Source organism: Nycticebus coucang, chromosome 21 (genome assembly GCF_027406575.1).
Source record: "Nycticebus coucang isolate mNycCou1 chromosome 21, mNycCou1.pri, whole genome shotgun sequence".
NCBI lineage: Eukaryota > Metazoa > Chordata > Mammalia > Primates > Lorisidae > Nycticebus > Nycticebus coucang.
Genome location: NC_069800.1, coordinates 49,563,623 through 49,591,130, shown reverse-complemented (window position 1 = coordinate 49,591,130; position 27,508 = coordinate 49,563,623). Strand labels below are relative to the sequence as shown.

General features: G+C 43.9%; 1 protein-coding gene across 7 annotated transcripts in view; it reads left to right on the top strand.

Annotated features, from left to right (window-relative positions):
- The window catches only part of PTPRT (protein tyrosine phosphatase receptor type T), a 1,115,914-nt gene that overhangs the window by 401,841 nt on the left and 686,565 nt on the right, over positions 1 to 27,508 (top strand). For all 7 annotated transcript variants that reach the window (XM_053574016.1, XM_053574013.1, XM_053574015.1 and 4 more), the window contains exons 3-5: positions 989 to 1,260; positions 15,392 to 15,473; positions 23,585 to 23,700. In XM_053574016.1, the coding sequence (XP_053429991.1) occupies positions 989 to 1,260; positions 15,392 to 15,473; positions 23,585 to 23,700 (470 nt within the window). The remainder of the gene's footprint in view (positions 1 to 988; positions 1,261 to 15,391; positions 15,474 to 23,584; positions 23,701 to 27,508) is intronic.

The window sequence follows — 27,508 nt, the reverse complement described above, 5'->3', positions numbered from 1 at the left end:
AGGCTTGATAACTATGATCTACAAAGAACTCAAATTAATCAACAAAAAAAGAGCTAGCAATCCTATATATCACTTGGCAGTTTACAATCGCCAAGACATGGAAACAACCTAAATGGCCATCAAGTCAGGCATAGATTAACAACTTGTGGCATATGCACACCATGGAATACTATGTGGCCATAAAAAGATGGTGACTTCACATCTTTTGTAACATTCTGGATGGAGTTGAAACACATTCTTCTTATTGAAGTATCACAAGGATGGAAAAGCAATTTCCCAATGTCCTCAATACTAATATGAAGCCATTAGATGATCTAATGCATGCCCACATAGGAGAAAAACTCATTTCAATTTAAATTGGGGGGAGGGTAAGGGATTTTGGGTTCTCTTGCTGAATGGGCACAGGATGGGGGGGTTTGGCATACCTTTTATGTGGGACATAACCACAAGAAGGACTCTACTTAACAAAATCAAATATTTTGACCTGGTTGTTTGTACCCTCACCTTAAACTGAAATAAATTTACTTAAAAAAAAAATGTAGTTCCCTATAGCGAGACTCCAGGGGGAACAGGTTAGAACAATGGCATCCCCTGTCTTGTAGAGGTTCTATTTGTCCTGAGCTTCTATTTCATCTCATTTCACTTGCCAAGGTTGCAGGTAACTGAATTCCTGAGATTTTGTTCCATGCTTCCTTCAGGAGCTTTTGGATGTAACGTTTGTTCTGCAGGTGTTTATAGACTGTTTACCTTGTAAAAATACTTCATACATGTTACCCTCGCTTGATTCTTGAAACCGTCTTGTTGAGTAGGGTTTTTTAATTTCCAGTTACAGAAGAAAATACTCAGGACCGTGCCTTCCTCATGGTCCACCAGCCCCTCCTAGAATGCTTTGATCTCTGGTCCCGCTCATCTGACCATCATATTTATGGAAGTGACTAATTTTATTTCTCTCTTATGTCTATTTCCCCTTCCCTTTTTGCGTCTCCAGGATCCTTCATGATGGTGAACAGCTCTGGGAGGGCCTCTGGTCAGAAGGCCCACCTTCTCTTGCCGACCTTGAAGGAGAATGACACCCACTGCATTGATTTCCATTACTACTTCTCCAGCCGCGACAGGTCCAGCCCCGGGGCCTTGAACGTCTATGTGAAGGTGAACGGCGGGCCCCAAGGGAATCCTGTCTGGAATGTGTCTGGGGTCGTCACGGAGGGATGGGTGAAGGCAGAGCTCGCCATCAGCACCTTCTGGCCACATTTCTATCAGGTATGATATTTTACTAGGTTTTGGGTTTTAAAAATTAATAATAAATCTCTACACTTCCTGTCCTCTCTACAGTTACTAGGTCTAGAAAGGACTTCATTTATTCACTAGCCTCATTCAACTGTTGTCTATCGGGCTTCTTTTCCTACCCAGGCCCTGTGGATGTGGAGGTGATCCCACACAGCCCCCCCTGTCCTTGGAGGTCATTGTCTGCAGGAGGAGGCTCATATGTAAATAAACAGTTACAACGGAGCAGGAGGATTGTAGTTCCCCAGGATCTGGAGGAACAAAGATGTCAATTTCTTTTTATAAAATCCAATGTCTGATGAGAGAAGTACTATGACTTTTCCTGTTTTACGGTTGAAAAGATCAAGGTTCAGAGAGATGAGATAACTAGTCGAAGATCACTCCTGGGTAATGGGGTGTTTGGTGGGGAAGGAAATTAGAATGGCTTCTAAGAGGAGATGACAGCTAGGTTGCATCTGGAAGGATGAATGCAAATGTACTAGAAAAAGTAGCAAAAGGCATTTGGGTTGTCAGGGGCTGGGTACCATGGGCTGGAGGAGTGAGGGGCAGATTATGGCAGAGTTTGGAAACTCCAGTGTTGTTTATGAGTTCCCTGCAAAGGAGATACACAGGGAGCTAAGGCTGCAGGGGCTGGTAGGTAGGTCATAGGCAGATTGAGGCAGATAAGGAGGTAGAATTTATGCCTTAGTCAAGAGCAGTGCTGCTCAGACTACTTGTAGTGAAAGTTCTCGCCCTCTCCCCCACACCTCAGCTCAATGTCAAGCAAAACTCTTATAAACCACAATAAAAAACATCATGGCAAGGCTAAGTGGGCTGCACTTGTCTCTAAACACCTCTCTCCCTTCTCTGGCACCAGTCCACGGGGCATGCTTCGGACCTGGGACTGTTGACAGTTTTTCTTATTTATTTTTTTAGCAATGATATTATCAAGGTAATATTTACACATCATAGTATCCACCTGTTTTAAGTGTTCAATCTAATGATTTCAGAAAACCTGCTGAGTTGTGCAACTAGCAGCATGCACCAGTTTTACAACACTTTTATCATGCCAATAATCCGGTATCCATTTGCAGTTAATCCCCATTTGTACTACTTAAAGGTTTTACGTAAGAAAGTTATGTAGCCAGACTTGTATTCCGGAGAAATTTCTCTAGTATCTGAAGCAGAATAGGGAGCAGAGGGTGGCGAGATTAGTGGCTGGGGCTTCTTCCATCCCTTCTAGTCCAACATGTGTGATACGGCTTTTTCAGAGTTTAGTGGTCGGAATACATTTATCCGTGAGACCACTTGTTGGGTTTACCTTAATGAGACAATTCAAGCTGTATTTCCCCCTTTGCCTTGGCAACTAGAAATCATAATTTAATACTTAATTACCTTCAAGCCTTCGCCTGCATTTTTGCCATACATGTTTCCTTTTATCTTCAGTGGCTTGTGGTATTTTTGAGTAATTTTATTGTCTTTTGATAGAGATTCTCTGAAATTTCTTTTAGAAATAGGGGAGAGAAGATGATGATAATGGTGGTGGTAGTGACGGCAGATGGTGGTGACCTTGATAGCTACCATTTCTGGAGCCTTTATTATGCTCCAGACATCGCACAAAATACTTTACATATATTAACTTGTTTAATCCTCGAAGTAATCCTTTGAGGCGGGTGCCATTATATGCATTTTATAGATGAGGAAACTCAGGTGGGGGTAAGTAGCCCAGCCTCATATGGATGTACAGCCTTGTTTTCTACCCATTGTGTTGAATTTCACAGCCTAACCTAGTACAGTGCAGCAGAGGTATAATGGGAGGCTGGGAGTGGTGGCTCACTCCTGTAATCCTAGCCCTCTGGGAAGCCGAGGTGGGTGGATTGCTCGAGCTCAGGAGTTCAAGACCAGTCTGAGCAAGAGTGAGATCTCATCTCTACTAAAAAAATAGAGAAAAGAGAAAAACCGAAAAAAACTGAGACAAGAGGATCACCTGAGCCCAAGAGTTTGATAAGATGACACCACAGCACTCTACCCAGAGTGACAGAGTGAAAGGAAGTGTAAAGGGGGCCGCATGGGTAATTTACACATTTCTATTAGCTGTATTAAAAAAGTAAAAAGAAATCAGTGAAATTAATTTTAACAGCACACTTAACCTAAAATGTGGTATATCCAAAATATTTTCACTCCAATGTGTAATCAGTCTAAACAATTATTTGTGAGATATTTTCCATTCTTTCCAGTCCCCGCAATCCAGTGTACTTTAATTAGAAATACTCGTCTGTATTTAGACTTCGTGAAACATACAGCTGAAGGAGTGGATTCACATACACAATTTGTTTGAAATAGGTTTTCCGATAACTGTTTTTAAATTTGAAGTTAAAGGGATTAAAATGAAATAAAAGGAGAATTTCTGTTTCCTAGGTGCACTAGTCTCATTTCAATAGCCGGTGGCTGTTGGATCACTACAGATTGAAACTCATACCACTCGGGTCCACAGCTAACTCCAAGAGAACTCTTGAAAGGCTCGGCTGTGCCTGGAACTTGTGGATGGGGAGATGAAGCCTATAACTCCGAAGCTAGGTGCTCAGAAGGGCCTGGCCTTCATGGATGCTAGTTCTGCTGATATGCATGCTGCATCACTGGGGAATCCCGCAGCTGCCTCTGGTAGTCTGGACTGGACCTGAAGGTTTTCTTAAGGTTTACATTTTGGAGTCCTTTGTTAAGAAACATACAGGAGTGAATAATAAGACCAGCAAAGTTGAGGCAGAGACTGTCAAACAGCACATGTTACTCTCCAAACCCTGGAGAAGTGCCAGCAGCCTGGGAGAAGGACCTATCAGGGGTGTCCAACCTTCTTTTTTTCTTGCCATACTTTGGAAGAAGAAGAGTTGTCTTGGGCCACACATTAAATAAAAAAAACGCTAATGAGAGCTAATGAGCAAATATAAGGTCTGTGTATAATTTTTGCAATATACAACACAGCAGATAAGCAGAACAGGTCTCAAATAATCTGCACATGGCCCATGGATTGCAGGTTGGACACTCCTGACTTGTCCTGCCCGTGACCTCATTTCCTTTGGTTCTCTTTCATCCTCAAGTCTTCTGCCCACCCTTGGGCTGGCCAAAAAGCAGATGGAGGAAGTAAGGAAAGTTAGGAAAAGAGTAGAAAAAAGAGAGGAAGTGAGAAAGAGAAGGAAAGAGAAAAAGAGAAAGCAAATCCTTGGAAGAGCTCATCTCAAGTTTGATGAGGACAGTAGCGTGGTTTGTAAAGATTTTCACAAACCATTGCTTAGCCACTCCACCTCCTCCTCCATAAATCCATCATTTAGCATTCTGTGCATGCCAGGCAAGTGTCAGGTACCAGGAATGCGTGGACAGAGCCTGGCCTTGTGGGGGTCAGTCTGGTTGGTCATTATTTTATATCAGATTACAGCCCTTACTCCCTTCTGTAGAACAGCAAGAACCTATTAATAAAAGTCCCTAAGAGAAGAGTCCTTTGATTTTTTGTTTTTATTTCAAAACTGAAACCCCCCCTATATATTTCTGGAAACCTATGCTAGAATATGACAATTTAAAAGTATGTTTCCGATCTTTTGGGGTTAGGCTGTGAATCTATATATGAGAATTTTTTTTTTTTTTTTAGTATGTATGTCACTAATGATGTGATGTGTTTTATCCTCCATGTTTTGAGATGAATCGAATACCTTTGGCCTCATTATTTCTGTGTGTCTTTCTCTCTGTGCAGTATGTTTAACACAAACCTTTATCTGCAACCCGTGGTGTCAAGTACATTTCAGAACTCAGACTATTTCAAGTTTAACAGGTAATAGATATACACATCCTGAATATTTTATAACACCTCTAGTAGGGTCTTAAGCAGCACCTCATAATCAAAGATAAGAATGTTCCTTCAGATGATTAAAGATGATGAGCATTTTTTCATGTGTCTGTAGGCCATGCTCCTGTCTTCTTCAGAGAAGCTTCTGTTCATGTCTCTTGCCCACAATGAAATGGGATTACTTGTTTTTTGCTTAGTAATAAGTTTGAGTCCTCTGTGGATTCTGGTTATTAGACCTGTGTCGGTAGTATAACTTGCAAAAATCCGCTCCCATTCTGAGGGCTGTCTATTTGCTTTACTTAGTGTGTTCTTGGCAGTGCAGAAGCTTTTTAATTTGATCAGATCCCAGTAATGTATTTTTGATGTTGCTTTGATTGTCCAGGGTGTCTTCCTCATGAAGTATTCTCCCAGGCCAATTTTTTTGAGCGTTTCCCCTGCACTCTTTCTAAGAATATTTATAGTTTCATGTCTTAAGTTTAAGTCCTTTAACCAGTGAGAGTCAATTTTTGTTAGAGGAGAAAGGTGTGGTCCAATTTCAGTCTTCTACAAGTTGCCAGCCAATTCATCCAGCACCCTTTAATGAATAGGGAATCTTTCCCCCAATTTATATTTTTAATAGGCTCATCAAAAATCAAATGATGATACGTGTCTGGATTCACCTCTTGGTCTTCAATTCTGTTCCATACATCTACCTCTCTATTTTTGTGCCAATACCATGCTGTTTTTATCACTATCAATTTATAATATAGTCTGAAGTCTGGAAGTGTGATTCCTCCCAATTTATTTTTATTTCTGAGTAATGTCTTAGCTATTCGAGGTTTTTTCTGTTTCCATATAAAACAAAGTACTAATTTTTCCAGGCCTTTAAAATATGAGAGAGGTGCTTTAATAGGGATTGCGTTAAATCTGTAAATTTCTTTAGGTAGTATAGACATTTTAACAATGTTAATTCTTCCCAGCCATGAGCATGGTATGTTTTTCCATTTGTTAACATCTTCAGCTATTTCTTTTCTTAAAGTTTCATAGTGCTCTTTATAGAGATCTTTCACATCCTTAGTTAGATACACTCCCAAATATTTCATCTTCTTTGGCACTATTGTAAAGGGAATAGAATCCTAAATCCCAAAATAGCAGATGTTGCATGGATGTGGAGAAAAGGGAACACTTCTGCACAGCTGGTGGGAATACAAGCTAGTATGTTCCTTTTGGAAGGAAGTTTGGAGAACACTCAGGGATCTAAATGTAGACCTGCCATTTGATCCTGCAATTCCTCTTCTAGGTGTATATCCAAAGGACCAAAAATCATTTGCCAATAAAGATATTTGCACCAGATTGTTCATTGCAGCTCAATTCATAATTGCCAAGTCATGGAAGAAGCCCAAGTGCCCATGAACCCATGAATGGATTAATCAGTTGTGGTATATGTACACCATGGAATATTATGCAGCAGTAAAAAAAAATGGAGACTTTACCTCCTTTATGTTTACATGGATGGAACTGGAAAATATTCTTCTTAGTAAAGTATCTCAGGAATGGAAAAAAAGTATCCAATGTACTCAGTACTACTATGAAACCAATTTATAATAACTCACACTTGCATATGAAAAATGAAACACAACTTTAGCCTAAGATGAAGGAGGGAAGGGGAGGGAGAAGGAAAGGGATGGGGTGGGAGGGGTAGTAGTGGGACCACAACTATGGAGCACATTGCAAGTACAAGTCAGATCTATCATGTGTAGAACACAAATGTCCTAAAGCTATAATTGGGTAAATGAGGTGAAAGCTATGTTGATTAGTATGACGTAAGCACTCCAATTTGTACAAATAACGCACTGAAAATGGCATAAATGTATTTATGATCTATGTACAAAAGACTTAATAACAAAATGGGGGGGAAGAATGTTCCTTCAGCAAAACTTACACATATTCACAAGGAACGTGATAAAGAAAGGTTGTGAGTAGTGTCAGGCCAGCTCAGCTCAGTTCAGGTTTTACCACCAAATTACTTTACGGAACACCAAGGTGAAGGGGAAGTACTTTGTCTTCAGACTTTTCTGGGTTTCAGCATTGCCCTGCATCCTCTGCCTGCACAGCTGCATGAACAAGGGGAGACAACCTTGGCTGTACATCTGGGGGGGAGTCCCCATGCCCGCTTTGGAGAGTGTGTGCTGTGCAGCATTTGCTCTCTGAGATGCTCTGTGGTGAAGGCTGATGTGATCAAGGTCACAGCATTCTGGAAAAGCCACCTGATATATTCCTTCTGCTTATCCAAAGGGGAGTTGGTTCTGAGTTACCAGAAAGAACCCCATTTATTGGTGTTTAATTTGCTGTCTCCCTCTGCGTTTGACCTTGGACCTCTTTTGTCCTATAACCACCTTACCATAGAGAGAGTGTTCTGGAGAGAGGTGGCTCTGCATCCTGCTTTTCTGGGGAAGCCCTGGCTTATTCCTGTTTGGATCAAATTGTTAAGACCACTCATTTTATAATATGCCCCAGTTTCAATGATAAGTTATATAGCGTTCCTATCCGTAGATTTACAGAATGTGTATGGGGCTATGTGGATTTGATTTATCCTATTTTTGTAGATAAAGCAAGCATTATCTGTTACAGGCCAGACAGAAAATATTTTAGTCTTTGCAGACCATACAATCTGTAATGCTATTATGCAACTCTGCCTTTGTACCATGAAAGCAGCCATGGACAGTATGTAAATGAATGGACCTAACTGCAATCCAGCAAAACTGTATGTGCAAAAACAGGTGGTGGGCAGGATTTGGCTTCCGGGCTGTGCATGGTTCACTAGACCCTGATGTGAGTGATAAAGCTGAGTCCCAGAGATGGACAAAGCAGTCTTAGAGCACATTGCAAACCATTGGCAGTGCTGGGCCAGATCCCTGATAGCCTGCTCCCTAGACTGTCCCCCCTGTGTCATAAGTACATACAAGTTTGTCTCTAAGCTCCTCGTGCCCCTAGTGAGCCTTTAGGGTTGCAGTTAGAAACCCATTATATAGGGTCTGATGCAAATGGGTATAAGATGCGGCCACAGGTCAGTACCATGAACAAGAACATTGACCCAGCAGAGGGGCAGTCACACCATTCTCCATGCTCTTTGACAAGGTACAGGGGGAATCAAGTCCATTTCCTGAGCACCCTCACGTCCAAACCCTCTGTGAGGCATAAGATCTGTCCAGCAGCTCCCCATCTTAGGTAACAACATGTCCTGTCTTCTGGGGGGTGCTCACGTGGCCACACGCACAGCAAAATGCACACATAGTCACACGTCAGCCACTGAGGGGTGCTCACGTGGCCACACGCACAGCAGAATGCACACATAGTCACACGTCAGCCACTGAGGGGTCCTCACGTGGCCACACGCACAGCAGAATGTACACATAGTCACATGTCAGCCACTGAGGGGTCCTCACGTGGCCACACGCACAGTAGAATGCACACATAGTCACACGTCAGCCACTGAGGGTGCTCACGTGGCCACACGCACAGTAGAATGCACACATAGTCACACGTCAGCCACTGAGGGGTGCTCACGTGGCCACACGCACAGCAGAATGCACACATAGTCACACGTCAGCCACTGAGGGGTGCTCACGTGGCCACACGCACAGTAGAATGCACACATAGTCACACGTCAGCCACTGAGGGGTGCTCACGTGGCCACACGCACAGCAGAATGCACACATAGTCACACGTCAGCTACTGAGGGGTGCTCACGTGGCCACACGCACAGCAGAATGCACACATAGTCACACGTTACAGGCACCCCCAGACCTCCAGACTCAAAGCGCAGTCACACACACACATACAGGTCTGGTGGAGAGAAAGGGGACTGTGTCATCCCAAGACTCTAGTAAAATGGATTTTAAAATCCATCAGACCTGGGGCTCTGGTTCTGCCTGCACGTGTGATTCTTTGGAATTCTCAGGGACTAAATACAATTGATGGGCTTCCAGCCTGATGTTGATGTATTCATTTATTAAAGTCGTATTTTACAGTTCTGAAATTGACTTTCAGCTCCGTGGTAAACACAGACATCTTCTCTTTCTTATTAGTGGTCTTTCTGACACCAGGCCTTGGGCGGGGCCTGGGGCAAGAACCTCCTCTGCAGCCCCCCTCCCCTTCTCCTGCCTCCTCTCCAGGAAGCAGGGGTTTATTTTTATTTATTTATTTTTTATTTATTTTTATTTATTTATTTTATTTTTATTTTTTTATTAAATCATAGCTGTGTACATTAGTATGATCATGGGGCACCATACACTTGGTTCACAGGTCGTTTGACACATTTTCATCACACTAGTTAACATAGCTTTCGTAGCATTTTCTTAGTTATTTTGCTAAGACCTTTACATTCCACATTTTAATGGAAAAATATTAATTGTGTATATTTATGGGCTACAGAGTGTGATGTGTTCATCTGTGTACATATTACAGAAAGATTTGACCAAGCTAAGTAACATATCCATCCCTGCACCAACTTTTCTTCTTTTTTATGGTGAGAAGATTAAAAAGTCTATTTCTTTCAGCAATTTTGAAATGATAGTTCCCTGAAAATAAAGCACGCACCCAACTTTGATTCAACTGGACTTGAAACTCAGTCCCGTTCCTAGGAATTCCCCTGGCGCCTGGCACTCAGTAAGTTTAGTAACTTCACACACAATTCAGGGGGGCTCAGGAAGCTTCACACAATGGGGAGCTTCACTCTACCCCCCTTGGAGTTTCACCCCATCTTGTCTCTCACCCCCACTCCCCTCCATTGAGCAATAAATCCGCCTCCTTGTCTCACAGAGGTGTTTTTGAAGTGATGTGGGAAAAAGGGTTTCTCTTAATTTTACCCTAAACCATCCCTCTCTACATAAATACCATCCCTCTTCCTAGGAGGAGTTTAAACAAGCAAACCTTTCTCTCTCTTCTAAACCATTCTGTGTAAGAGAATGTTTGCAGCCTCTTGGCGTGTTTGCCATAACATATTCTCTGCTTGTGGACTCCAAGGGTGAGGATAAAACACCAGGTCTCTTAAACTATGGCCCGGCATTTCCACACCCTCCTCCAACTATGGATACAACCCACTTTTTCAAAGGGTTGGGTTTATACATCTCTCAGCTTCTTTTGGGAAGTTACTTCTTGGCTTTGCCCAATTTCTTATACACAGGGAGAGATTTGTTCTTTCCCCTGTGAGCTCCGTCTCCTCACAGCCGGCACCAGCAGGTGGGTCTCTAAGGAGGCTCTTGGGGATAGAGCATGGGCAGCTGATGGGAGGTCTGTGGAGACGCTGGTTCCCAGCCTGGGCTCTGAGTCCCGGTCCTGGCACTCGGGGTCTCTGCTTTCATGTCCTGACATGGACTACTGCCCTGCAGCAGGTCCGTTCTCCTGTGCTACCTTCCCTGCTCCTGCAGACCTGGGGAGGGAGGCAGGGGACAGCAACAGCGTAGCCTCCAGACTTGTCATTACTCTGGCTTTTCTCCTGTTTCCTGATTTTCATTTCTCAAGGGCCTGGGTTTGAGTGTCCTTGCCCTGTCCCCGAGTGGTGTCTGCGGTAACTGGAGTTTGCTGGCTTCTGGGTGGGCGTGTCCTGTGACCAGGACCCTCACATCAGGAGCACATCGATCATCTCTACCCAAGACTGCAGGCATCTTCTGAGGTGCTTCTAATCATCCTCAGTGTCTTTCAAATAAATTACACTTATAGATTATTACCATTTCTACCTCATTATTTTATGAATTACTTGCTGAAGTCATTTCTCAATTTTTTTTTTTTTTTGAGACAGAGTCTCACTTTGTTGCTCTTGGTAGAGGGCCACGGCATCACAGCTCACAGCCACCTCCAGCTCTTGGGCTTAAGTGAGTCTCTTGCCTCAGCCTCCAGAGTAGCTGGGACTACAGGCGCCCACCACAATGCCTTGCTATTTTTTTGGGTGCAGTTGTCATTGTTGTTTGGCGGACCTGGTTTGGATCAGAACCCACCAGCTCTGGTGCATGTGGTTGCGCCCTTAGCCACTGAATTACAGGCATTGAGCTCATTTCTCAATTTTTCTCTTGGAGAATTTATTCATTTATTTTATTTTGTTGATTCTCATAAATTCTTTGTGCCAAAAAAAGGATAGTTTTCTGTAAGCTATCGTATGTATTACAAGTATCATTCTCGGCTTGTCATTTGACTTCTAATTTTGCCTCAGACTTTTGTTGATTTGTACAAAGTGTATTTTGACATCATATTCATTAATAAAGTGTTGTATAACTTTTAATAAATTTATTTTTTGGACCTTATCATTAATTTCTAGTTGTAGTGAATTCAATTAGGAAATATGTATACCCAAACCTATGCAATTTCTTCTTTGGGGAATTTTTTAAAGTTATACTGTGGTCTAATGTATGATTGTTTTCAGTAAGTAATCCATAAGCATTTAAATATTTTTTTAATTTATTTTTATTTATTTATTTATTTATTTATTTTTATTAAACCATAGCTGTGTACATTAGTATGATCGTGGGGCACCATACACTTGGTTCGTAGATCGTTTGACACATTTTCATCACATTAGTTAATACAGCTTTTGTAGCATTTAAATATTTGAATAAGAGTTCCATTCTTTTATAATATTTATTAACACATGTTTAGTAAATACATTATTTTTTTTATATTATATATAAAATACTTTGTTTATATTATAAACAGGTGGCCATAAAGTTCATGTGCAATTTAAAACAGTGTGCAACTTAAAATTGCACACCAGCCTATGGCCACCCTGTACATACTTGCTTTCTCCTATTTGTCTAGTCAAAATTTTAAGATATAGGGTAAAGTCTTCCAGTATTGTTTGATTTTTTTCATCAATTTGTTTGTTTGTTTTTTTTTTAAGTCTCATGACTCAAATTTTTTTAAGGGACCATTTTAATCTACTTAACATTTTTAAAGTTTTTCCTTTTGGATAAAAGTCCACTTAAAAAGATTTCACATTACTTTTGCAAAAACTTTTTTCTGATTGTTTGGATTTCCTTACTATGTCTTTGTTGAAGTTATTATTTTTAAGGTTACTGGGTCATTCTGTTTCTGGTATTTCTCTCATAGCATGCAATTACTCTTTGATTATTTAGGTGGTCTGAGAGCTTTTCTCTGTTTTAATCCATTTATATTTATTGTTACAACAGAAATACTTTGCTTTGTCATTTTTTATTACACAGTTTGAATGTTTTTATGTCGTTTCTTTTTAAATGCATTTACTGTGTACATTTTTTAAAACATTTTTTATTGTGGATTTTGCTTTTTGTTTCCTTTGAATTAGTAAAAATACATTTATAATTAGGCACATAATTCTTTATAGAAAAGCCTTCTATTGACTTTTCTCTCTGTAGGATGAGGAAGCCAACACACTTTTGTATTTGCAAGCTTTTCCCTTACCCCCTGCACAATTTTGTTGCTAAATTTCTCTGGAGGACTATTATCTTAGTACATTGCTCTTCCAGAGTGGTTGTCACACTGGTGTTGCACCTCTATGCTTGGTGCAACTGTCATCTCTGAGTCACTTCACATAATTCCCAAACAGCTACATGCCATTTCACAATAGATCTTAACAGGTGTGGAAGCTGCCTCTTCACAGCCATTGCCACCCGCCACTGGTTCCCTGCTCACTGGTTATAGCTGTTGGAGCTTTGACCCCACTGATAGCATTGACCTTTGAATCCACTCATCTGGAATGGCCACACAGATCATAAAAAGATTTCACATGTTGGGTTTCCTATTGGTCTCATCACCCACTTTGCATCCACCCACAGGTTTGACCTGAGGAGTACAAGAAGGAGAGAGAGAGGGTCCATTTGGAGGCTGTCAGGAGGTAGAGATGAAAAATGATGATGGTTTGAACTGGTGTAGCAGCACTGATGTCCACCTGGCACTGACCTACAGAAATGACTGCTTCCTATGGTTCCTTCTGAGAGCAGAGATGGAGAAATAGGGGAAAATTTGAAAAATGCTAACAAGGTAGAACCAAAAAGAAAATAAAGGTGAAGACTGAGGGAGAAGGGGAAGCCCAGACACATGCTTAGGTCTTTAGCATGGATGACTGGATGGGTCACAAGTCCCCTATTTAAGGAAGGAAGGCCCGGTGGGCAATGCAGGAGAAGATTCCAGAGGGCAGGTGTTCAGATGTGTTGCATTCACATAGCATTTGAGATATCAATGTGGTGTCTAGGCGGAAATACAGAGCTGTGAGCTGGATAAGTGAGACTGATGTTCTGCTGGGAGATGTTGGGTGCAGAGCTAGGCTTGGGAGTTCTCAGTGAGTTGGCAGCCATTGAAGAAAGTGTGTACAGTGAAAACAGAGCAGAGGAGGTCCACATCTGAAGAGGTGATGGGGAAAGAGAATGACTTACACTCTTGTGGCAGAATAGTTTCAGATATATGAGGAGAATCACAAGAGTGAAGTGTCATCTGAACCTCAGATCCCCAATAGAAGAGAGACCCAGCAAGGGAGAAGCTATGGACATGGATGATTGTAGAAGAATGATCAGGCAGTGATAACAATTATGGAATAAACAACTTGGAAAAATGTATCATGTGCCACTCATTGTTGTAGGTGGATTAACTTCCTTAATGAGAAAAATTACTCAAAGAGGTAGATACTGAGCTACAGATTTAGAAACTGGGGCATGGCGTAGTAAGGTCATCTTGCCCAAAGTCACACTCTGGTAAGTGGCAGAGCCAGGACTTGAACCCAGGCCCTCTGATACAGAGCTTATACACTATCCTATCTTCCTTCTCAAAGTAACATAAGGATTGAAAAATAGCTACTGGGTTTAGCCATTAAGAGATTATTAGTGTCTGGGCCATGAAGTGATTTGGGGGAAGTATTGGAGACAGAATCCAGGCTATAGTTGGGTGAAGGTTTGCAATGGGAAGTAAGAAAGTATCTGGAGTGAGAGAGGATAAAAATACTGGAAATTTTAAGTGTTCCTGAAACACAACTGGAAGGTGCTAGGGAAGTACCTTCTGCTAAGGGCTGTTTTTAAAGTCTAGGAGAAGCTGCTGACATATGTCAAGGTCAGGGCTAAAAAGGAGGGATTGGAGATACAGGGCAGGGAAAGACAACTGAGATGAACTGGGAGCTCCAGCTTATGTCAGGGTCAGGAGCACTGGCCTTCCTTGCAGAGGAAGGGCAGGGGCACTGGTTATGTACATAAGGCCATGGGGAAGAGGATAGGAGCTGCCCCCCTCTTGCCTCTTGAAGATGTGGGATTCTTCCTGCATTGCGTGGGCAGATGTTGAAAGGAGAACATTTGTATAGGAAGCAGGAGTGAAAAGGCAGGCTTGTTATAGGCTTGTCAAGGTAAAATAAAAGTATAAAAGAATTGGGGTTGGGGGATAGCCTAGTATAGGTGATTAGCTGCCATGTGGCGGAACCTGGGCTTTTTGGATGGGCAGAGAGGTCTGGGCTGCCACATGGACCTGAGGTTAAAGAGGAGGGATCTGAGAGGGGACTGTGGGAGTAGGAAATTGTCCTAGAGCAGAAAAGTGGAATTTCCACTTTCTGGAGAAGGGAAGGACAAAACTGAAGGTGTGGCTGAAGTAGCTCGGAGGTGATGGCCACTGGCCTTAGACAAGACAAACGTGTTGGCCATGATATCCACACAGAGTTTTGTATCTCCTAAGTGAAGATGGGGTTTGGATAGTGAAGGAAGCTATTAACTGAATTACCAATTTTTTTACAGGAATAAGTAGTTTGGGTGGGAATCAGAGTGGAGAGTTAACAGGACTTGTTGCCCTTTATTCCAATAGGTAGGTTAACACTTATTTTAAGAGCTGTCGCTGAGCACTTCAGATGGAATATGTTCCTTGGAATGAAGAATCAAATCCGGGTAAACTCTCCTTGGGTTATAATAGCTTCCAAAGTCAACATCCTCTTGTTTTTATAAGAAAGTTGGGCTTTAGAAAGTAGTTCTCTGTACTTTAGTTGAAACCACAGTGAGAAAGATGCAGGGGGAGGTCTCCGGGACACTTCTGTGTTGTATTTTCCTGCATCTAAGTGTTATTTCTGAAATCCATGAAAAATGTTCCATGAGACTGACTCTTCTTTGCAAGTCATCAAAGTGCAGACTTTTCTTTTTATTTTTAGCCTTGTTTTGAAAATCCCGGTTCATTGACAGGGTAGCGTGCTGTCCTAATAAGGGTTCTCTTTGGCTGGTTCTGAGAGAAAGCTGAAACTTAAAGGGTTGGGGGACGGGCAGCATCTATGATGAATGCCTACAACTGCTTCTGTGACCTTGACTCCCACCCTGTGTGTTACAGGTGATATTTGAATCCGTCTCTTTGAAGGGGCACCCTGGCTACATCGCCGTGGACGAGGTCCGGGTCCTCGCTCACCCTTGCAGTAAGTCTGTCCCCTCCTCCCAACACAGCCTTGATCTGCACCAGCCTGGGTAACGTGGAGGCTGCCATCCCCCTATTCATTCAGCTCACAAACATCTCTCTCTGTCTCGCTTAATCCTTCAAAAATGCTTACATACTCATTGCAATCAGTCCTGAATAAATCCATAATTTTGCTGGCCTGTTCAACAGGCAGCACCTCCAGGAATTTGCAGAGAGTGGCAAAACATCTTCGTTTGAATCTCTCTCCATTATTAAGGGAGTCTAAAGTCCTGATTGTTTATTAGTGGGATTCAGACCACTGAAGTGGAAGAATTAGAGAGCTTTGGATAGAATCTTCTGCAAATTGTCTTAAAAAAGAAAGAACACCACCAAAACATGAGCAAATTAGCACGCTGTTCACTCACAGAGAAAAGCACCCAAAAGCTATTAATTCTTTAAAAATAATTTTAAATACACTCATCAACTCCGTGCAGGCATAGAGGGAGATTTCTCATAGTGGTTAGTACTCATGGTACAGTGTCAAGAGTCCTCAAAGGCGAGCCACTCCTCCATCCCCATCCACTTCTTTGCTGTATTTAATCCCAGACACTTGAGTGTGTTTCAGCAAGGAGCTGTGGTTCTGTGGTTCACTGAATGTCAGAAAGGAAAGTCCTGGGTGCAAGTAGTCAAGATGATGTCATACCTAGTGATATTTGGTGGAGGGGGGGATGTGCATGTGGATTATGGCAGCCCTTGGGAGAGGGAGGTGGGTCGTCAGCCCTACATGTCTGTGAGTGTTCTGTGGATTGGAGATTCCCATTAGTTTCTTGACAGCCACTGGTTCTAGGTGACTGTAGAGGGGTTCTTTCCACTCTCCCGTATGTACATGAGTCATGCTATGGGCTATGGTGCAGATTGTGGCTGCCTAAAGAGACCCCACGTGCCCGCTTCTCCTTATTTTGGGACTGTTCTCATTTCAGCCCTACCCATGTTGCTGTCATTGAAACGACTCTTTCCACTTCTGCTGCAGTGAATTCGTTAGACACCTGAACATCACTTCTGTCCTGCCTGGCACTAGAAGGCCGTCGTCTGACTCACTGTCTTAGAGCACCTTCTCTGGAGGAGTTTAGGACAAGTCCCAAAGTTCTAGACAATATTTTGGGAATCTGTGTTTAGGTCCCTCCTTCCCAGGAACCAGCCAGCATCTCAGGAATGCTGAGATCTTACTAGACTCTTCATTATTCAGCTTAAAGTCCTCCACCTTCCTGCTCTGGTTAACTCCTTGGACCATTTAGAACTTCTTGGGTGGCTCTGTCCATTCAGCCATCTGTAGGAAATGTCTTCATGAGCCAGACTTTATGGGAAGAGGATCTCAGCAATCCCCCAGCTCTATAGGGCTTACAATGGATATGCAGATGAGTTGCTCTCACCAGGATTAAATCTCCTCTTCCCTTAACTCCTGTGAGAATGATCTTTGCCCTAAACCATGTTGGGAGATGTCTCTCCTACCTGTGGTCCATTGAACTGTACACTCAATGCTGCACGGCCACTAGTTTGGAGGCAGTCCCTCTGAGACCAGCCTACCTTCCTCTAGCCCTGCAGGCATCCTGTCCTGTAATGCATGCTTGTCCTTGCTGCATCTGCCCGTGTTTCTGCATCTTACCTTATGCTTGATGCTTGGATTTGGTTTTTCTGGTAGGTGATGCTTAGCTCTTCCCAGGATAGAAATGCAAAGCTATCTCTCCCTGGATCCCAGACCTCTGCACTCGAATTAGAATTTTCATCTTCACCATGAAACATGACCTTGACACTTTTTATTCCAGCCTTATCCACCTTCAAGGCTAGATTGATAGAAACTTACCTTGAAGCACTAAGCATGGTTTGCCATTACGGTCAGATGCTTCCTCCTTTCTGAAAAATCTCCTTCTGATAAATCTCCATGGGAAGAGAGTTCTCTGGGGGGCATTTAGATGCTTCTTCACCCCCAAAGTCTCATGGTTCCTCTTGGAATGTTCCTGTCCCTGGGGCTACTCTCCTGACAAACTCATCCAACCCCTGCTGGGATCATGGATTGCACACTTATGGAATTGCTGACAGCCGGTTACCCAACAGATGGGCCGTGGGATATAACTCAGGAAGGTGTGACACTGGCCTTATTCCTGCATAAGGTGTTTCTGCTGAGTTCAACCTCAATGTTTAGGTGACTTAGGCATAACCTTCCCAGAAACTATAATGTGAAAACCCTGAAGAGTGGCTGGAATTGGAAAAGATTCCATTTAACTATATATTCAAATACAAGCCATATATATAGTCACATGAGGTCTATCCACAGCTCATGAATCACGAGGAGTTGAGTAGAACATAGCAAAGGCCCCTTCCTTAGGACTAGTGCTCAGTTCCAACCTAGCCCAGGTTTTTATTCATCCTTTCTTTTCACAAGTAAATAATTGGACCATCAGATATATGTTAAGAACTTTGCTGGGCACAGTGGATACTTAAGTGCCTAAGAAAGTTTAGGTCCTTGTCCTCATAGCATTTGCTGAGCAGGAAGGCCAGAGGAAGGGAATGCAATAAGTAAGGAAATGGCATGAAATAAGTAACTAATAACTGTAGATCGTGAAAAGTATCATCACTATGATATAAGCGATTGTCTGGGATGCAGGAAGGCTTCTTCGATACAGTGGTCAGAGGACATGTCTTTGAAGATGTGATCTGAGATTCAAATTATAGAAAGGAGCTCACTGTAGAGGGCTTTGGGGAGGGCATTCTAGACAGAGGAAACAGCAGGTGCAGAGGCCCCACCATGGCAGTGAATGCAGTGCTGCCTGTGTGTCCAAAGTGCAGGAGAGAGTGGTCAGAGCAAATGCTGGGTGGGTAAGCCAGGGCCTTTGGCATTGTGGTGAGCAGATTGGGTGTTAATCTAAGTGCAGGGAGGCCAGAATGGAGGGAGTTTTGCTGGGGAAGGACCACTTGGGCTGCTCTGTGGAGAACGAGTGGAAAGGCCATAGGGAACAAGTCAGGAGATGCCGGAGGAAGTACGTTCTGGAGCCATGTAAGAGATGGTGGTGGTGGTCAAACCATGTCCGGAGCACGTGCTTCATTCTAGTATGGAAATGAGTAAGATGGATTCATTCTCTATCCTCAGGGGCTGAAAACAGAACAACTAATGAGGCGATTATCTGATATTTAGCAAATGGTGTATTAGTTTGCTGGGGCTGCCATGATAAAATACTGCAGATTGGGTGCCTCAAACAACAGAAATTCATTTTTCACAGTTCTGAAGGCTGGAAGTCCCAGATCAAGGTGTCCGGAGGGTGGCTTTTTCCTGAGGCCTCTCTCCTTGACTTAGAGATGGTCACCTTCTTGCTGTGTCCTCACATGGTCTTTCCTCTGTGCTCACAGGCCCTTGGTGTCTCTTAGCATATCCAAATGTCTTTTTCTTTTAAGAATACCTGTCAGATTGGATTAGAGTCCACTCTAAAGGCCTCATTTTAACTTAATCACCTCTTTAAAGACCGCATCTCTAAATCTACTCACAGACTGGGCTACGGGGGTGAGAGCTTCAGTATATGAATTTAGGGAGGTGACAGTTCAGCCCATGACAGGCAGTTGTGAGCAGTGTGAAGAAACGCAGAGCACAGAGGTGGAATGAGGTGGACAGATCCGAGGTGTGTTTAGGAGGTAAGGCCAGCTGGTCTTACCTGCCAGGTTGGAGTAGGAGACAGAGGCATTGAAGATGGTACACTCACAGATTTCAGGCTTACGCAAGGCCGTGCATGTCTGGGGAGACCTGAGCATGCTGCCTTCCAAGGTGCCAGCCGTGGTGGACCCTTAGGGCTACTGGGGTATGGGGGTGGGGTGGGGATTTCCTGTCATGCAACCAGCTGGTGACTTCTGAACTGCCCTCAGACCAAAAGAGCTTCCCCTCCACCCCCAGCCCTGCATTTATGGCTTCACTCATAGATTATTTAAAATTTAACTACATTGAAATATATGCATTCCCTTTATGTTGTTAGGCTTTCAAAGTCTCCTCTATTAACATATGGTCAGAGTTTATCAAGAAGTGATTCCTTTAAATATTCCAGAAGCCCCAGGGGGTGTCTGATGGATCTGCCCTAGAGTCCTGGATCAACTAGGGCTGGAGTTGTGGCTTCCAGAACAGTGACCAAAGGACAGGAGTGGTACTCAAAGAAAATTATTTTCTTTTCCAACCTGGAACCTCTTGTCTGTGTTTTATAGTCCATTTAACTTTTTTGTGTTCTTTTAAAAGAGTTCTGGCCATAGTTACCCTCTGCTGCCGTCTCTCAGCATTAGCCATTAATAGGGCCACTGCAGTTATAGCTACGTCTGATAAAAGTCAGCCTGCTTTCCCGCTCAGCTTCAAAATTTCTAGCTCTTACATTGACTTTTAGAATTTTTATAAACTCTTTTTTTCCTCTGTTTCCCAACCTTGTGGGGCCATATCCCTCAGCCCACATGCAGAGCATCTGCAGAGCACGTCTCTAAGGTCCGTACTGAACTTTCTCCTCTGTGGTGTGGCTTCCTGCTGGGCACTGTCAGGTTTAAAGAGCAAAATAAAGGGTACAATAATACGTCTTCAGATACTGCAGTGACATCTGCAAGAGTCTAAATGTCACCAACATCAAGGCATTTGGCCCCAGACGCATGATGAGTTTTCTGTTAACCTTATTCAGTGGGGTCCCATTCTGGGGAGCTGGATCGCAGAGGGGAATAAGTGGGGGGTGCTTAACACCATGAGCTGGTGGCCAGTTTGGGCACTGAGGTCAACCGTGTTTGGCTTAAGGTGGGTGAGTTGAAGCTGGTGGGGTATTTTTCTCTCTGAAAACAACACATGCCGGGGAAATGGGGACAGTCAAGAGAGAATATGAGTAAAGGGGGTCCGAAGTGAGGGCATAGGAAGAGGGAGGAGGGTCTGAGTGGCCAGGAGCCAGAGGAGAGGACCAAACAGTTCCCCAGTACAAGGGTGATCCCCAGGGAGTGATGTCTGTATGAGCCAGGGATGGCCTTGAGCCGCAAAGAACAGGGATGAGGGTTAGGGCATGAGGCAGGAATCCTGGAGGGAAAGAGCATGATGCAGGTATGTTTTTTGCTGGGAACAGCCACCTGGGCTAGTATTCACGTGACCCCCTGCAGCATACTGCTCTGGGGGGATTGGCACTGGGTTTATGGGGCTATGTGGGGCAAGACTGGGTGGTGCAAATTGTTCGAAATGATTTCCCTAAGAGCTACCTATCAGAGACCACAAACAGATAGAGCCTGCCTGCCTCTAAAATACTAAGAGTCTGAAGAAGAGGTTGCATACAAAATCTGGATTTTTTACTTGCCCTGAGAAAAGCAAACATACAAGACCTCCTCCGGCTGCTGGATGAAAGAAGCATCTGTCCCCTTTCATTGGGGCACAAGGATTCTCTCTAGTTCCTCCAAATCCCCACCACTCCTTAGCGCCTTGCTCCAGCGTCAGGCTGCCGTCAGCTACCATTTATTATTGTGCTTACAATGATGCTTTTTTTACACAGAGAAATCTTTATTTTACTCAAGTCGCTATCAAAATGGAAAAATAAAAGATGGGGCAAGGAAGGTGGGGGCTTTGTTCTGTTTTACAGCTGCATGACTTTATTCATTTGTGTAGCTTGTAGGACTCTCATAGGTGTGTGAGTTGTACAATTCTGCCGTAAATTGCCAGTGTTGCACCAGAATATTAACACTAGGAAACGCTAAACATCTAAATTCCCTACTCCTGAAGCTCGAGGAGGGAGGAAGAGAAATGAAAGATAGAAGAAGTCGTGGAGAGCAGTCAGAAGCAAGCAGGTCCATTAATCTGGAGAAGATTTCGTGCTAATTGCACATGTTCCAGAGGTTCAACCATTTTCCCTGCGTCCCAAAGAACATTTCCTTGTAAAAACCAGCACAGAGTTTCCCAGCACTGGAGTGGAGGAGGCTCTGCACTTCCTTTCCTCGTGGGCTGGACGTTCCCTTCCCCTAGAAACCTGTGGCAGAAACTGACTTACAAAGTTCTCTCTATTCCCACTTCCAGGATTGACTTGAACTGATAGTTCCAAAAATAACTTTACAAAATTATACAGGAGAGCAGAAAGGAAACAATTTCAGACCATCAAAGCAGCACGACATTTGTCAGGTTGACTGGATGCAGGAGTTGGAAACTCTGAGGAGCCCGTGGGGAGTGGTCTGCCCTGGGCCTTGGACCCTTGACTGGGGTGGGGCCTCCATGAGGGATCTCTTGAGTTGTTGTCGTTTGTTTGAAATCTTGAGCAGCAGGCGTATGTTTTTTTTAATTTAATTAATTAATTTATTATTATTATTATTTTTTTTTTTTTTTGAAGTTTTTGGCCGGGGCTGGGTTTGAACGCGCCACCTCTGGCATATGGGGCCGGCGCCCTACTCCTTTGAGCCACAGGTGCTGCCCTGGGCGTATGTCTTTTTACAGCAAGTCTGCCAAATCATGCCACAGTTCTCAGCTTTTGCTGAGCTTTCTAGATGACAACATAGTTTGGTAGGCAAGATGGTTCAAAGCAAGGAGTCATAGGAAAAATAGAAGGATCATTGTGGTAAACTGTTCGGGAGCGAGGACAGGAGGCCACCAGTGGTCAGCGTAGCCTTTTCTGGAGACTCCTTCTCAGGACTCAGAGGTGCATCTGGGGGCACCCTCTTCATTCCCAATGTCTGGAAGGCAAGAGAATGTGCTTGCTAGACGCTGGGTTTGAGGCTAAGGAGGAGCTGGACTGAATTCTGTTTCTGACTCTAACTGATGTGGGGTGACTCTGGGCACGTTAAATTTGTTGAACCTTGGTTTCTTCTGAATTTCTAAAATGATACTAGCACCTGCTTCATAGGATGTCTTGAAGTTCAATTAGATAAAACATGCAAAGCACATCGTCATAGTGTCTGGCAGTGTAGGAGCTCTTAATAAATGACATAATAATTATTATTATTTGGCTCCCTCTGGAGAGATGGCCAAAGGCCTTTGTTGAACCTCCTTGACCTATTCGCAATTCTCCTTTTGGTCCCATTCTGGAGTATTCTGTGCCCAGTTCATCATTGGCTTGGTTGGTGGTGGGAGGGTCCCTTCGCCGTGCCTCAGGGAAGAACTTGTTCTGGCAGACATAGGTTATCAGCCTATGGAGAGCTCATGTAGGTGGGAACCTGTGTCCACAAACAAGGAAAGACGTGAACCCAAGTTACCCAACATAAGCATATGCTGAATCCTAGGACTGACCGTTCGCAGACACTCTGGTTTCCCTTTGAAAGTCCTCTCACTGTCCTGCCCAGTCCCCACAGTCACTGCTTCCCTCACGCTCAGGAGCCACCACTTGGAGTTGAGACTTTGGGGTCTTGTGACTTTGGGCAACTTTCTCAAGTTCTCTGTAAAATAGAGATGATGCTCCAGCAACTGCCCTGGGTTGAGTAAATCACCACTAGTAGACACTTCCCAGGGCACTGTCACGGAGCAGGCGCTTCCTGAGTGGGAGCTGCCAGTTCTCCTTCCTCGGATCCTCCTCCTCATCTTCATCGCCAGCATCATCACCAAGGCCTGGGTGCAGGTCTCAGATCCAGAGCTACTTCCCTTCCACTGTCCCTTTTCTGTTTGTTCAGGCTGTAGGAAAGCATCCTCATGGTGAATATTTGACCCTCTTTCCTCAATTTTCCTTCTTCCCAATTTCCAGTGTCATGGTTCTGCCTCTCACCCAGTGCCAGCCCCAGAAGCAATGGCTAATTAGGGACCCTCATGCCGATTTCCCAGTAAGAGGAATTTTGAGGGTCTCAGAGAACCAGGTTCATGTCTTGGCTTCCCCAACATCCAGGTGTCTGGTTGTGCCAAACTGTGTAACCCTTCAGAGCCTTAATTTTCTGATCTTCAGATGGGCACACAGCCCTCCCTCTGGGTTTTTGTGAGCTTTCGGTGAGATGCTGCATGTAACACTTGCAGAACAACACCCTGCTCCTAACGAGCAATCAGGTGCCTGCACTGAGCCGGGCCCCTTCCCAAGCACCAACCCCACCCTGTTCAGTGCCCACCTTGGGCTGCGATCTATTGAGAGTAAGGGACCCAGGCTGTTGGATGCCATCCTCATGTGTTCTTTGGTTTTCTCTTAGGAAAAGCGCCTCATTTTCTGCGACTCCAAAACGTCGAGGTGAACGTGGGGCAGAATGCCACGTTTCAGTGCATTGCCGGTGGGAAGTGGTCTCAGCATGACAAACTGTGGCTGCAGGTAAGAATGGGAGAACCCCTTGCTCACTCTGGCCCATCCCCTAGTGGGGGAAGAAGGTCTGTGCTGGGATGAAGCATTTACTGGTAAGGGGAAGGAATAATTTTTAAGTCCCTCTGCTCCTTGGATGATGCTCTGTGTCCATGATCTTGCTAAATCGTAACTGTAATTCTATGAGGGTGGCATCAGTACACACATTTGACAGATGTAGAAAGTGAGGCCCAAATCTAAAAGTTCCAGCACTGGAATTTGTGACTATGACCTTTCCCAACTACTTTCTAATAGACTTTGTCTTTTAAAACTAAAGCTACGGCTAAATGAATATTTCAGGTTCTGGGTATGCGGTGTCATAAAATCTTGACTGGAAGGTTCTTCAATATCTGGTGGCTCACTAGTCCAGCTGGGTAAAAGGAGAGTCCCTCTTTCCTGGAATTTGTCACTCAGATAAGCGACTTGTCTGTTGTCTGGCTAAAAATCTCATCAGTAAAATACATTAGGAAAATGTTTTAAGTTTGTTTCCTTGATATTCCTGCTCATTGGTGCTACTTCCCACGCAAGATGAGAACGGCCCTCTTTGGGTGGGAGTTAGAGACAGAGCTAGCATCGGCAGTAGCTGGCACCTGCCAAGGGTAATGCAAAGACCAGATTCTGGGGCAGCACAGATGTTAATGATACGCTGTTCAGTGCGGTAGCCACGAACCACATGTGGGGGTGGCTATATACCATTTTAAAAATATTTCTGTTGTTTTGGGTGGATACCCAGTAGTGGGATTGCCGGATGGAATAGAAGGTCTGTTTTTAGTTCTTTGAGAAGCGCCATACTGTTTTCCATAGGGGTTGTACTACTTTGCAGCCCTGCCAACAGTGCATAAGCTTTCCTTTCTCTCTGCGTCCGTACCAGCATCTGTCGTGTTTGGACTTTTTAATAACGGCCATCCTGACAGGGGTCAGGTGGTATTTCACTGTGGTTTTAATTTGCATTTCCCCGATGATTAGTGATGTTGAACATTTTTTCATATGTTTTCTTGGCCACGTGTCTATGAGGAATAGAAAAATAAACACCACCTGTTCTCGCTAGTAAGTGAGAGCTAAAGAATGGGTACACAGGGACACAAAGAGATAGAAAGGATACTGAAAATTAGGAGGGGGAGGATGAGAGAAGGGTTAGGGTCACAACTTATCTGTCAGTTACAATAAACACTATCCAGGGAAGACACCCTGGAAGCCCCGACTTCAGCATTTTACAGTATATCCATGTAACACAACTATTTGTACCCCTTCATATTTTCCAATAAAATTCATATTGTTAAAAAATTTTATTGAGGCAGCATTGAAATGCAATATATCCGATCTGATAAGTTTTGCTGTACATGTTCATATGTGAAACCATTGCTACAATCAAGACGGTGGCCACAGGCAGCATGTTCAGAATTTCCTTGTCCCCGTTGGTGTTCCCTTCGTCTGCCCTCCTCTGCCCTGTCTGTCAAGGGAACCACTGATCTGCTTTCTGACACTATAAGTTTGCATGTTCTAGAATTTTCTATAAATGGGCTTATGGAGAACATACTCTCCTTTCACTTAACCTCATTATCCCGAGGTTTATCTGTGTTGTTGCGTAGAACAATATTTGTTTATGACTTTTGCTGAGAAATCATTTCAAGGTGTGTATAGAGCATGGTTTGTTTATCCATTCACCTGTTGATTGGCACCTGTTGGCTTGTTTCCAGTTTCTGGCTATTACAAAGAACACATTGTGAGCAGTCATGTGCCCGTCTTCCTATGGACTTGTTCTTTTATGTCTCTTGGGTAAACACCCAGGTGTGGAATATCTGGGTCATCTGATAGTTGTATGTTTAATTTTTTTGAGACAGAGTCTCACTATGTCACCCTTGCTAGAGTGCCATGGCGTCACAGCCCACAGCAACCTCAAACTCTTGGGCTCAAGTGGTTCTCTTGCCTCAGCCTCCCAAGCAGCGGGGACCACAGGCGCCCACCACAACGCCCAGCTATTTTTTGTTGCAGTTGTCATAGTTGTTTTAGCTGGCCCAGTCCGGGTTCGAGCCCGCCAGCCTCGGTGTATGTGGCCGGCACCATAACACTGCTGCACAGGTGCCCAGCCTATGTTTAAATTTTTATAAAACAGCCAGCTGGTTTCAGAAATGGATGTAACATTACACATTCCTCACCAACAGTCTACAAACATTCTAGTTGCTCCACAGCCTCACCAACAGTCTATACGGTAATCTTTTCCATTTTATCCAATTGAATAGACGTGTGATGTCGCCCATTGGGGTTCTGATTTTCATTTCCCTGATGATGAATGATGCTGAACATATTTTCATGTGCTCATTTGCCCAGCTGTCTCTCTACACGCATTGATGAGAGTTTACACTGTCACTTCTGTCTTGAATTCAAGCCCATTTCCTGCACTTGGAAAATCCATGCACAGAAATAGCCCATCTAAGGGCTACAAGTTTCTTCCTTGCTATTTAGCTGCATAACAGAATGAAAATAGCTGCGATGGCTGCCCCCCCTCCCCACTGCTTCCCTGGGCTTCTTACAGACCACAAGAGAGCATGATAAACCCCCACCTGCCGCTGCAGGCTCCAGTAGCACTATTTACTCTTTCCATTATAATTAGTATTGAATGGTATTAGGCTGCCAAGAAGCTTTGTCGTGTTGATGGCACTGCTCTGCCTGGGTCATGAAAATGAGGCAGGACAATCGCAATATTTTCAGTGACTTTATTTGGGTCCTCCAATTCTTTTATGATTGTTATTGTTGGAGTTTTGAGTTGCATGCCCTAAACCTTGGGGCTGTCAGTGGTGGGATGTTAACACAGAGCATAATAGAAGTTTTGAAGAAATAGACACTCTTGGTGTGGGGCTCTTGCATTTATCTACTTTCGATGTAAACCCAATCTTACTTCACGGAACATTTTTCAGGCAGCTTACAATGGGACATAAAACATGACAAGATAGTATCCATTAAAGGTGAAGAAACACACATCAGAGGGAGAGACTACACGGAGCTAGTGATAATGCTAAAACTGCATTTCTACACACCTGCTACTTACCGGTGGGTCACGAGCAGAGCCCACAGCACCGGAGCTGCCTAGTAGGATAAAGAAAACCTGTCAGATACACACTTCCCAGTGTCTGTGAGATAAACACACACCAATTGCTCAGGAAAATTCCAACTGTTGTTCACACAGAGGCCAGACAGGAATTGTTCCCCGGAGTCCTCATAAAGAAAACACCATGTGATGTAATGAACAGCGTTCCCCGCTGCAGCCTTATTGAGGGCACACAAGTGAGTTTCACAGGCCTATTTCACATAATGATGCTCGATGTAAAAGCAGTTTCGGGAGGCGGAGGAGGGAGAAGGGGCGAGATAGGCCATGTGATACGGCAGAGGCCCAGCTCTCTGCTAATCCATCTCCATCCTGGGGTTCTTGTAACCGGTCTGGTGAGTGAGTAGATTCAATAATTATTTCTCCAAGGAAAGCTCCCTAAATATTGTCTTTCTTATATACATCTCGGAAGATATTGGGAGGTAGATGGTGTATATTCCGTGTTATCTGGAAGGTGCCTGCCTGGCTAGTTGGATACAAGGTGCCTGCGTGGTTAGTTGGGTACATTCTTACACGCAACAGGGTGGCTGGATAGTTGCAAGAAGCTCGTGTTAGGTTTCTCCAGAGAAGCTTTGGAAGCAAGAGATTTAGCATGAGGAACTGGCTCAGAGATTATGGAGGTTGAGAAGACCCATGCTCTGCTGTCTACAAGCTGGAAAAAAACCAGGGTGCAATTCA